At 46.6% G+C, this 13360-nt stretch overlaps 1 protein-coding gene across 1 annotated transcript in view; it reads right to left on the bottom strand.

Moving 5' to 3' along the window:
* The window catches only part of LOC143718159 (complement C4-like), a 106958-nt gene that overhangs the window by 17126 nt on the left and 76472 nt on the right, over positions 1 to 13360 (bottom strand). Inside the window, exons 26-30 of the mRNA XM_077209233.1 lie at positions 13149 to 13341; positions 12903 to 13004; positions 907 to 1069; positions 596 to 780; positions 313 to 471 (exon numbers count right to left, since the gene is read on the bottom strand). Of these exons, the coding sequence (XP_077065348.1) occupies positions 313 to 471; positions 596 to 780; positions 907 to 1069; positions 12903 to 13004; positions 13149 to 13341 (802 nt within the window). The remainder of the gene's footprint in view (positions 1 to 312; positions 472 to 595; positions 781 to 906; positions 1070 to 12902; positions 13005 to 13148; positions 13342 to 13360) is intronic.

The following is a 13360-nucleotide window of genomic DNA, read 5'->3' as shown; positions in this document are numbered from 1 at the left end:
CGCTGTAGAGTACTTGTATTTAACGTTACTGTCGTAAATACCACTAACGCAGAGTGTCTCTGCACTCACAGCAGATATATATATATATATATATATATATATATATATATATATATATATATATATATATATATATATATATATAAATAAATGCTCTAATTAAATCATCCAAACATTGTCTTTATTATGAAGTGGGTTTATGGTAAAAATAAAAAAATCCTTTGTCCTATCCTGGTGGTGGGGTTCCACAAAATTTCAAGCAGCAAAGGCTGATCTGGTTATCTTAGCTAGCTACAAGTTTAGTCTGTTTACCTTTAAATCTGTTTCCACTTTCTTTTTCTTTTTGCCCAACTGCAGCCTCTCCATCTCAGACCTTCCTGGAATGGTGAACTGTGCGTTGACTGTACTGATGGGGGTTTGTGGCATATTCAGGGCATACTCTGTGAGGGCTTCTAAAGCCACGATTGTATCCTAAAGTGTGTTTGAACAGTATAATTAGTATTCTCACTTTATAATTCCTTCTTCAGATATTCTTTGGCATTAAAATACATACAGTAGGAACCCTGAAAAATTCATTTAGTCTCATCAGACTCACCTGTGTTGATTTGAAACCTCCTTCATAGTTCTCTTGTGAATACAAGAAGCATGCGGCAGCATGTGCTGTTATTAAGTCATTCTGTTCTAGTGCCGTCATGAGAGCGTATGCGGTGGTCTCTACTGTTAACGCCTCATTTACCAGTCGCATATTGAAGTCATCTCTCCACACAAGACACTCTCCCTCTAATCAGTTCAGTTGAGCAGGTGATAGGAAAGAATTGACAAAAATAATACGAATGAATGACTTAAATAGATTTAATTCTCTTAAATAAAGTACTTCCATAATCAAGTCAGTATATGGTATGATACCTGGTTTTGCAAAACTTTTGAGTTTCTTCCAGGCTGACAGTGCTTGAGTTTGGTCAGTGAGACAGATAGACAAGCAGTACGCCGTAATGGCTAATGCATAGGGTCTTTTAAGATCACCAGCCCGTATAAGTAGGAAGTCGGTGGCACGATACATACTTTTCTCCTAGGTAGAAGGCATTAAAAGACAATATTTGTTTTCCTTTATTACAACATCACATTCTTTCATTTGTCTCTCTAGCAGGCTATTTGTCATTCCAGGTTCACGGGAAATATGTGACTCTGACAACATTTTTGCAAAACACAACCTTGTTGAAGGAAGCTAAAACAACAAAAGATTTGCATCTCATGCTCCACCCGACAGAGCGGGTATAAATAGGAAGCAGAGTTGTTTTTCGCACCAGTTGTTTTTTGCTGAGGAGCCGAGCAGGAACCCGGCCTCAGCGGTGGTCCAGCTGTGATCCAGTGGTGGTGGCAACGGGACGTACATCTCCCATCTCCCCTTCAGGGAATGAGGTTTACATGCGTAACCAAGACGTGGGTGAGGCTGTCGTGAGGAGCATGAGTTTTGGGAACCAGTTCCGGTCGGGCCTATGAGGGGCAACTAGCAGATCCTCCCTGACTTTCCACAGGGTCTGTGTGAGAAGGTTCACTGGGGGAAACACATGCTTGCGTAGGCCCCGGGGCCAGCTGTGTGCCAGGCAATCTGTGCCTATAGGGTCCCCTAGTTTAGGGAGTAGAACAACTGGCAATGGGACGAATCCGGAGAGGCAAACAGGCAAACAGTATACCTGTGCAGCTTCGAAGTTGTCCCATATCGGCTGGACCGCCTGGGAATGGAGTCTGCACTCTCCAGAAACCACAGGCTATCGAGAGAGCTCGTTTGGCTGCACGATTGAGCAGGCTCGGAATGTAATGGGGCACGAAGCGACCTCTGATGCTAATGACTGCATAGAAGGAGATGGCAGGCGAGTTGCAACATGCGGCGGGAGCATTGACCACCTTGATTGTTGATGTTTGCAACGTTGATGTTCGCAGTGTTGTCTGTACGGACCAGTTCGTGCTAGTTAAGTAGCAGCTTTTTGAGGTGGCCCAGCGCAAGGCGTACTGCTAACAACTTGAGTCAGTTGATGTGTCAATGCAGTTGGGGGCCCGTCCAGATCCCCGCAACTGCATGCCTGTTGTACGTGGCCCCCCAACTGGTGGTGGAGGCATCTGTGGTGACCACAGAATGCCTGTACAATTGTTCTAGGGGAACTCCTGCCTGTAGAAACAAAGGGTCTGACCACGGGCTGAGGGTTCGGCGGCAGGCCGGGGTGATTGTCACAAGGAGCATGCCACTCATATGAAGCAACTCGAGTGGCGTTACTGTAACTGCCATATGCCCCAGGAGCCTCTGAAAATATTTCAGTGGGACTGCTGTCCTGCTCTGAGGTGTATTCAAGCTGTTTAACACTGCCGAACACTTTCTTTTGTGAAGCGTACTGTCTGGTTGACCGAGTTCAACTCCAGTTTACTCTTTTCCCAGTTGACCCGAGTCCCAACTGGCTTAGGTGCACCATATTCCTGTGTTCGCACATCCATTCCCAAGACTGAGCTAGTATCAGCCAATCGTCGACATAGTTGAGGATGCGAACACCACACTCTCTCAAGGGAGCAATAGTAAACCCGCCACCTTCGTAAAGACAGCCCAATGGGTAGGACTTTTTGCTGATACTGATTGGGCGGACGCTGGATGAACCGAATCTAATAGCCGAGTCTGATGGTACGGATGAGCCACCTGGACGGGCAGGGGAGCGCTAGCCAGGCTCTCAGACACCCTGCCATGGGGGCAAACGGGACCACAGACGTTCCCACCATGGGGCAGCGAGGTGGAAGACAGGGACCCAACTCGGACATTGGCTAGGCGCCAACCAATAAAACGGTTCCTTTGAACACCCTCGCTCCCGCCCTCCTTCCTCTCTCGCCACCACTGAGTTGGAAGTGCACAAGTTAGTTTTGCATCCAATATATCGCAAAAAGAGTAGCAAAAGTCAAGGCGCGAAATTTGAAATTGCAGTGACAGATTTGAGAAGTTGCAAGCGCCCACTTGAGGTTGTACTGCGAGTGTGAATGTAAGAATAAGTGCAAATATATGTTACAAGTTTGTGTCTGTCATTGCATTTTTGTGAATGGCATTTTATACATTTGTGACTACTTGTCTGCAGCTTCAAATTCAGAATACAGGTTTGTGACTATTGTCTTCGAGTGCAAATTTCAACATTCAACTTAAGATTTTTATTTTACAGGTTTTCACATTGGAGCTGTGAGTGTACATTTTATTGTACAAGTACGAATATTTATTGTACAAGTTCTCAAATTCACATCTACGTGCTCTCGAGTCTTGCTACTCTTTTACCTTCATATACTTCCTCTATCCCTGGGTCGCCCGTCTCAGGGACGCTTGTACGTGCGCTTGCCACCTAGTTTGGCAGCAGCTGGGATAGGCTAGACGGCCTTCCAGCAGCCGGCTCCATTCTGAGGCCTGGGTGAAGGCTGCTATGCAAGCCGAGCTGGAGCGGAGGTGGTGGCAGGAGGACCCCCTCGGCAACGAGCAGGCAGAGGATCTGCCGGGGCAGGATGTGTCAGATTGCCTCCCTCTGCTTCTTGGAGGCAGAGAACTGTGGGGCGATGTTCTCCACCGCATCACCAAATAGGCCGGCCTGGGAAATGGGGGAGTCCAGGAACGATACTTGTCGGTAACCCTCATGTCTGCCAGGTTTAGCCAGAGATGGCGCTCCTGGAACACAATTGTGACCATGCCTGACCAATTGAATGTGTGGCAACCTTTGTCGCCCGGAGGGCAAGGTCAGTACGGAGCACACCTATGAGCTCACGGTCAGGGCTACTCTCATGCATATCAATGAGTTCTTTGGCCTGAAGGACCTGCAGGACCTGCAAGGAGGAAGCGCCTGTCCACATGCTCTGTAAGCATTGCCCGTGAGAACGGACAAGAACTTACAGGCCTTGGATGGAAGATGTGGATTACCCCTCCAGGAAGTAGCAGTCGCCAGCACAATTGCATTGCGACAGACCGCTCAACCTGGAGGAATACCCACGTACCCTTTGGTTGAACCACCGTCAAGGGTAGTGAGGGGGAGGAGGTACCAGCTCTGTTTCTGGCAGGAAAAAGGTGTCGTCCACGACCTGGTAACCTTGTGCACTTCTGGAAAGAAAGGCACTGGGGCAGCCCTGAGAACCAGCACGGCCACCCCTATATAACAATCGTCCAACCTCAAAGGTTGGTTTCCAATCAAGCCCGACTATCCTGATGGCCCGGGAAAGCATAGCCATCAATTCTGGATCAGGCTCACGTAACGCTACTCTCCCAGAAGGGGACAGCACAGATTCAAGCTCACCTTCCAATGCTGCGATTGTCGTCTGCTCGGCAGGGGGAGCACCAAATGAAATGACTGTCCGGTCATGAGAGGAGCCAGTGAGATCAATCAAAATCTCCACGGCTTGTGGTGTTTGTGAGGAGTGAGGGACCCACAGGGATTGGGTACGGGGCGGGGAAGCCCTCACTGTTATCCTCAAGTCACCCTGGCTATTCGTCCAAATAGCCCTTTTATGGGGTTGGCCAGAAGAGGAACTAGATCGAGGCATAGGCAAGGGGACCCACCTCGTTTAAGGTATAGGAGATCATTACACAGAGATTGTCTGAGAATCGCTGCTTCAGCGTGCTGAATACCCTGGCTTGTGATGCAGTGTTCGTGACCATTAGCCTGCGCCAAGGAACGACCGCATCCAGAAACACACGGGTGATATGACATTAGTCAAACCCGTGTTTGCTCTTTCAGGAATTAACTCACTCGGCTGTTATTAAAATAGCGATCTCTTTGAAGATTCCCTCGACACCAATACTGCTGGAGATGCTTCTTCCTGAAGAATGCTCGACACACTCGTTGAATTCAACACTCTCAGAGACTGCATAATGAAGATCTGTTCAGCTCCGAAGCGAAAGACAACTGGTGCTTGCATCTGCTTACTATTTATACCCGTGCTGCAGGGCGGAGTGCGAGATGCATCGGCTCATTCTGTTTACACTCGAAGATAATTGGGGCTCTCTGACACGATCCCAGTACACTGGTACGTCGAACGTGACCGACTGAAAGGGGACCCCTAATATTAAGACCTATGCTGCATTATAAGAACAGTTATAGTTATTTATATTGTTTTTTATAATTACTTATAAGTCATGCATTTGCTTTCTCAATGTACATGATCATAATCCATTATACACTGATTTATAAGACTTAATTAGTCAGTCATATGGTTCCATGAATGTACAGTATTTGTAAAGTAGGGTAAAGTCAAGTCAACTTCATCTCATCTGAATATGGCCCGGACTTGGCTGACTACGGTAAAACTTGGGATAAACAGAGAGACTAATATTAGTGTAAATGCCATTCTACTTATAATGTAACAAGTACATCAAGATGTTATGGGAAGTTTTCCCGGTTCCGGCTGACCTAATTTATGCAGCCAAATAATCATTTTACATGACTTGAATTATAGAAATTGATAATGTGCAATGTGTATGCCAAGTTAAAGCAATGTGTTTAGTTTGTAGTGTGTCTGCTTCCTGAACAATGCCACGAAAACTGTTCCAGAGTTTTGGTGCTAAATAGGAAAAGGATCTACCACCAGCAGTTGATTTTGATATTCTAGGTATTATCAACTGGCCAGAATTTTGAGATTGCAATACACTTGAAGGACTATAATGGGTTAAGAGCTCGCTCAAGTACTGGGGAGCTAAACCATTCAATGCTTTGTAAGCAATTACCAGCGTGAGTTTGTTTATTAAGTGTACAAGGCAACCACCCAGTAGATTATTACAATAATCTAGCCTTGAGGTCATGAATGCAGGAACTAACTTTTCCACATTTGTCATTGAGAGCAGGGCTTGTAATGGGGGGTTACACGGAGCCAGGGGAGTGAATTTCGAAGGGAGTCAACGTTCAAGTTAAATTTGGTTAATTTCTTTTAGAGAAATTAAGGGATTTCTATATTTTATTATCTCAATAGACTACAAAAGCGATCTAAATTCAGCACAAAAACAATAAAACTATAAAATTGCATGATTAATCATTAAAATATCACAATCTAGATTCAAACACCCACTTGCTCTTAATCAGTGCTTGAAGTGCCATACCGGTATCCTTATACCTTAATCAGTGCCGTACCGGTGCACTTCTATATTTAAAATCTGTAGCGTACCCTCACATTTTCTTGCGTACTGGCACTTCTCACATGATGCTGGTAATCTGACCCCGAAACCGAAACATAGAATCAGGCTATTAATTAATTGTATACATCACGTGTTCTGAGGTTTTATAAGTATGAGCATGAATCACCATAGGTAGGCGTGTTCACCAGTGCACTCCAAAAATGTGATAAGACTTGCAAATGCCGTACAGCCACTTCTCACATGATGCCGGTACTCTGACCCCCACACACCGAAACATAGAACCAGGCAATTAATTAACTGTATACATAGTGCATTCTGGGCTTTTATAAGTATGAATGGCATGCAAATCACTGTAGGTAGGTTCAAAAGTGTGATTAGACTTGTGCGTCGTTTCTATGATAAAATGTGCAACCAATTAAAATTCTATAGAGAATGTAGTTAACCCCCTGAGGTCGATGCAGCCTGCATTGCTATAATGTTATTATATTGTAGTTACAATGACTTTTAAGTAATTAATATGTATTATGTCAAACATGTGACTATATTGTTATGAATTGCCGCTGTTTTCTTATAAATCCCGTCTTTCGAATATCTGGGTATTGTGTCAAAAGGTGCTCCACGCATTTTACTTATTATTATTTACAGGCCTCCAAAATACTCTCTAGCCTTTGCCGAGAACTTTACAGAGCTGTTATCAACAATTTCCTCAGAGTTTGACTGTTTTGCCATTGCTGGAGATTTTAACATTCACATAGTGCAGAAACCAATATGGCAAAAGAAATCAAAACTGTTTTAAAAACTTTTGATCTGACTCAGCATGTACATGGTCCCTGTCACGATTAGCCATGCACCCCCTGGGTGATCACGGACTACATTTCCCATGATGCATTTCCCTGGACTGATTATACCATACACCTGCACTGCGCTGATTACACACACCTGCATCTCGTTCACACACACATATAAACCACTTCCATGCACCACAGCAGTGCGAAGTCTTGACTTGTCTTGACTTGACCTGGTTGTCATTTCCGGGCGTTTCTTCCCGTGGATCTATTATTACCTTGATTTGTGTCTGTCAAATTGAGATGCTTAAATGAGAATACTAGTGTACTATTTATGAAGGCTATATCTTTAACACCAAGCATATCTGCTGACTCTGTTGATTTTCTTCTTAATTCTTTTAACTCAAAAGGTAAAAGTTTAATTGATGATATTGCTCCTGTGAAAGTCAGGAAGAAGAGTGGCAGACAAAAAGCACCTTGGAGAAACGTCTCGGGTTACGACTGTAACCCTTGTTCCCCGAGAAGGGAACGAGACACTGCGTCGTCATCGTGACGACACTATGGGGAATGCCCCAGCGTAGCGTATCTGAAGCATGAATGAAATCTGTCCAATCCTGATTGGTGCTGCGTCATGGCGTAGTAGATGACGGCATACCCGTAAGATACAAAGGGACGCCGGCACACACACACATTAGCTCTTTTTCAATGAAGCAAGCGCTCTGCCTGCGATAGGTGTGGCGACGTGACGCAGTGTCTCGTTCCCTTCGGGGGAACAAGGGTTACAGTCGTAACCCGAGACGTTCCCCTTCGAGGGAACTCGCACTGCGTCGTTGTCGTGACGACACTATGGGGAACGTAATACCCACTATGCCACACCTTAATCACGCCCGCCCTGGTGTGAAGCTGGGAGACCAGGCACACTTAGGACGCAAGCACTCTGGCGCCAGGCGTCAAGGGGAGTTGCAGACTGTAAAAACGTATGAAGGTGTGCGGGGTGGCCCACCCGGCCGCCTCGCAGATCTCCTGAAGCGAGACGCCAGAAAGGAGGGCCACCGAGGAGGCCATGCTCCTGGTGAAATGCGTCCTCACGGCCATAGGTGAAGGAAAATTGCGCACCTGATAAGCCATGGCTATAGCCTGGACAATCCAATTACTTATTGTCTGTTTAGATGCAGGCAGCCCTTCCTTGGGTGAACCAAAGCACACCAACAACTGTTCTGACTTCCTTCACTGAGAAGACTTCTCCAAATAAACTCTTAGGGCTCTGACTGGGCAGAGCAGGTGAAGTCTCCCCTCTTCTTCCCTCCCATGAGGTGGAGGATGGAAGGCCTGAAGAACCACTGACCATGCTAGGGGCCAGACCCAGAGGTTCCACAGCTCTGGCCGGGGGTGAAATATTGTGCCCCCTGCCTGAGACAGCAGATCCCTCCTCAGAGGTACCTGCCATGGGAGGCCGTCTAGCAGTGCTACAATGTCCGAGAACCATATCCGGGTCGGCCAGCGGGGTGCTACTAAAAGTAGGCTGATCCCTTCCCGGCGGACCCGCTCCAAGACTTCCCGGAGCAGAGCGATCGGGGGAAATGCGTACAGACGCAGCCTCGGCCACGTCTGTGTCATAGCGTCCAGCCCCAGCGGAGGCTGGGGTTCCTCAACAGCGGAGGCTGGGGTTCCTCAACCTCAACATGAGGTTCCCAGGAACCAAGGTTTCCTCCATATGACAAGGGAATGAAGGCATCTGCGCGTTACCCTGATCATACGGAACGGATTTCCCCTCGGGGAAAACCCCTTGGCTCTCAACCACCACTGTAGGGGTCTCATGTGTAGCAGGTCAAAAGGTATGATGTTGGACACTGCTGCCATGAGCCCCAGCAGTCTCTGGAACTGCTTCACAGTGAGGTTGCTGCCTAGCTTCACTCTGGAGACCTTTGCCAGTATGGACTCCACGCGCGCAGGAGACATCTGTCGTGGAATCCCGCATCGTCGTGGAATCCCATACAACTCCCAGGAACGTAGTCCTCTGGTAGGGCGTCAACACACTCTTTTTTTTTTGTTGAGTCTCAACCCCAGACTCTGGATGTGGGCGAGGACGACATCTCGATGCCGAATCGCCAGCTTTCGCGACTGGGTCAGAATCAACCAGTCGTTGGTGTAATTGAGGACCCTGACGTCCTCGAGCCTCAGGGGTGCTAGAGCTGCATCCATGCACTTTGTAAAAGTGCAAGGGGTGAGAGCTAGGCCGAACAGAAGAACCCGATATTGGAACGATTCGCCCCCGAAAGCGAACCTCAGGAACTTCCTGTGACATGGAAGGATGGAAATGTGGAAGCATGCGTCCTTCAGATCTATCGTGATGAACCAGTCCTCTAACTGGATCTGACTCACGATGGCTGGGATTGTGAGCATCTTGAACCTGAATCTCCTCAGAGACCGATTCAAGTGCCTGACATCTATTATTGGACACAACCCCCCATCCTTCTTGGGAACTATGAAGTACCGGCTGGTACCAGGTGGCTGTAGCGGCGTGCGTGCGCGGGAAAACAGTGAGGTCCGAAGCGTACTGGATGCCGGAAACACAGCATTGATTTCCACAGAGCTCCGGGATGGAGGCGACCTCGATGGGGGGGTGGGGGGTGGGTGAGGGGGGTAGCTCTCAGCGTCCGGCCGCAACTAGGACCGCTTGGAGGAAGGCTTCTTTGCCTGAAGGACGGTTCTCAGATCGACCTTAGGCTCGGAAGGCTTACCGCGAGAGCGCCGCCTCCTTTGCCAAGCTCCCTCGGGAGGGGCGCGGGAGGCGACACTCTCTTTTTGCACCTGTCGGTGCGAGGAGCGGGCAGGCGACCGAGGCTGCCCTTCAGAGGCAGCCTTCCCCGAGGAGCCAGAACGACGAGGGAGGTATTGCTGGAAGGCCGCCGACTGTTTTTTAACCTCCTGAAACCTCCCGACGACGGTATCAACCGCGCCGCCAAAGAGGCCAGACGGTGAAATCGGGGAGTCTAGGAGAAAATGTTTTTCTATCTCCTTCATCCCCGACAAATTTAACCATAAATGCCTCTCCACACACACCAAACCAGCCATGGAGCGGCCAATGGCACGGGCCGTCTCTTTGGTGATGCTAGAGACAAGTCAGTGGCCTTCCTCAATTCTGTGATATCCCTAGGAGAGGGACCCTCACCCTCATCAAGCTCCTTGAGGAGGTCGGCCTGGTAGGCCTGCAACACCACCATGGTGTGCAGGCAGCTACAAGCCCGCCCAGCCGCCATATAAGCCCTGCGCACCAGCGCGGATGTATCGCGGCATGGCTTAGTGGGCAGTACCGGGGCCTTAAGGGACGATGCGGCCTCGGGAGAAAGATAGCTTGCGAGAGCTTCCTCTACCCGAGGCACTGTCCCATAACCAAGCTCAGCCGCCCCCAACACGTTAGCGAAATCAAGTACTGGGGGGTTGGAGAGCCTGGCTGAATACGGTTTCACCCATGACTTGCACAACTCCTTGTGCTAGTCAGCAAAATACGGAAGGCCCCGGAGTGGAGGTTGAGACCTGCGCTTAGAAAATCTCTCATCCAGTTTTCTTGGTGGCTGGATCTGCAATTCTTCTTGTGGCCAATCAATTCTTAGTTTGGCCACAGCGCGGGTCAGAACCTCCACTAGCTCCTCTTGAGCAGTCGCGTGAAGTGGCTGATCAATGTCCACATCACCCACCTCGATGTTTAAATTATCTGACTCAGAGCCAGATAACTGAAACATCGGGTCCTCCGCCTCGCGGGAAGAAGCAGCTTCGCGGGCTTCCGCACGGGACGGGAGAACCTCTGAATCCTCAGAAGAGGACCGGGAAGATGCCGTAGCAGTCCCGTGTCCCTCTGAGAGATCCATCTGCGAGCCCCACGATCTGCGGCGGCGCGATGCCTCAGCAACAGCGGGCCCAGAACCGCGGGGCTCGCGAGCCCGGCCGTGCTCATCAAACACGGCCAGCCGTGAGCGCAACACCCTGAGCGGCAGCTTATCACATTCGCTGCAGGCGGCTCCCTCGAGAGCCGCCCTAGCGTGCTGCGCACAAAGGCAATATACACAGAGCTGGTGTGTGTCCGTGCCCGATAGATAACGTGGACACGGATGCACATACGCCGTAAACTGCTCGCTTGCCATATTGCTTGTGTAACTTAGGACAGACAACAATAAATAGACAGACAATTCACACAGAGCGCTTTAGCTGAAGAGCAATAAAGCTAATGTGTGTGTGTGCCGGCGTCCCTTTGTATCTTCCGGGTAAGCCGTCATCTACTACGTCATGTCGCAGCACCAATCAGGATTGGAGAGATTTCATTCATGCTTCAGATACGCTGTCGGATACGGCTATCGTGATGATACTATTAATTCTGCTACAGTCAATTCTAAAACATTCAAATATTTATAATTAATTATAATTCGTTAAAATATATATTTTATATATATATATATATATATATATATATATATATAAACTGTAACTCGTTACAGTAGTCATGTCAAAGCAATAACTAAAACAGCATACTACCATCTGAAAAATATTGCAAGAATTAGATGCTTTGTTTCCAGTCAAGACTTAGAGAAACTTGTGCATGCTTTCATCACCAGCAGGGTGGATTATTGTAATGGACTCCTCACTGGCCTTCCCAAAAAGACCATAAGACAGTTGCACCTCATACAGAACGCTGCAGCCAGAATTCTGAGCAGAACCAGAAAATATGAACATATCACACCAGTCCTCAGATCTTTACACTGGCTCCCAGTTACATTTAGGATTGATTTTAAAGTATTATTACTGGCATATAAATCACTAAATGGCCTAGGACCTCAATACATTGCAGATATGCTCAATGCATATAAACCCAACAGAGCACTCAGATCATTAGGATCACATCAACTAGAAATACCAAGGGTTCACTCTAAGCATGGTGAGCCTGCTTTTGGCTACAATGCCAGCCACAGTTGGAACCAGCTTCCAGAGGATACCAGATGTGCTCCTACAGTAGTCACATTCAAATCCAGTCTCAAAACACATCTATTTAGCTCTGCATTTACTGAATGAGCACTGTGCCACTGTTCGTCTGACTGTTTGCACTGTATTTTACTTTCTTTTTTTTTTATTCTAAACTGTTTTACTTATTGTTATTTGTTTTGATTATTTTAATTTATTCTATGTAAAACCGCTTTATTCTATGTAAATTCATTTTGAATTATCATTGTGTACGAAATGTGCTATATAAATAAACTTGCCTTGCCTAAATATTTATTGTAAGCAATAATAGAGTTACTAACCTATAAATGCTTCATTGACATCTTTTTCCTAATAGAATGGAATTCTCCTAAAGCAAATATTAACAAATCATGAAGATTTGCTCATTATACATTTTAAGTTGTTTATTTGTAAATCTGATCAAAGCAATACCATATTTCTAAGGAGATTTAGGTTTTAACAGATCAACATAACCATTCATGAACTCTAATGTAAACATTAGCCAGTAAAATACATAATTGATGCATCTAATTGGAACTGCAAGCAAGTGTAACTTTGATATTTGATAATTGCCCTTTGAAAAAGCAAATCAATGACTTATAAGTAATCATACAAATAATATAAATGTCACTATAACTGTTTGAATAATATTGTATAGGGCTTAATGCGTCTTCGTAAATATATTTATAGAATAGTAATACTTATATACAGTACAGTAAGTATAATTGGGGCTATAATTCATTATACTGTAAGCATGGGCTTCATGGAAAGTTATATATATATATATTTGTGTGTGTGTGTGTGTGTGCGTGTGCGTGTGCGTGTGCGTGTGCGTGTGCGTGTGCGTGTGCGTGTGCGTGCGTGTGCGTGCGTGTGCGTGCGTGTGTGTTTCCCTCACATTTTGCATTCAGGGTTTTGTGTTCCACCGAGAAACTTTGCAGTGTTCAAATATTTTTGAGACCAGTGTAAATGATACTATCACTGGTTCTTACCACATCAGTTAATTCTCTGCCCAAGAAAGGGAGGGAATGATAGAGGGCTATCGTGATGAAAGCTGTTAAAGAGGCATCTTGCTCAACTCCTCTAATTCCTCCCTACAACAGAAACAATGAATATCAGCACATTTATTGCAGTACCACAGGAATACAATTCCTGTTTATACTATTTTGCAATGTTTGACATAGTAAAGTTTTTTTTGCAAAACCCCATGGTTTACTGGAAAATGATGGAAGGCAGACCTGCATTTCCCTGTGTATGACTGGATTAGCATCAGTAAAGGAGCCATCTGATTTCTGTGTTCCAATCAGATATGTGACTGCTTGGCGGATGTCCTCCTGGGATATCAACTTTTCCGTTGAATTTTGCTGTTTAAGAGTTCCTATCTGTCCTTCTGCAACAAGGGACAGCACTTTCGCCACCAGCGCAGTCAACCTACGAGAAGTGAGAAGCC

Source organism: Siphateles boraxobius, unplaced genomic scaffold (assembly GCF_051911475.1).
Source record: "Siphateles boraxobius isolate OS27281-9 unplaced genomic scaffold, OSU_SipBor_1 12, whole genome shotgun sequence".
NCBI lineage: Eukaryota > Metazoa > Chordata > Actinopteri > Cypriniformes > Leuciscidae > Siphateles > Siphateles boraxobius.
This window is presented reverse-complemented; position numbering and strand designations above follow the sequence as displayed.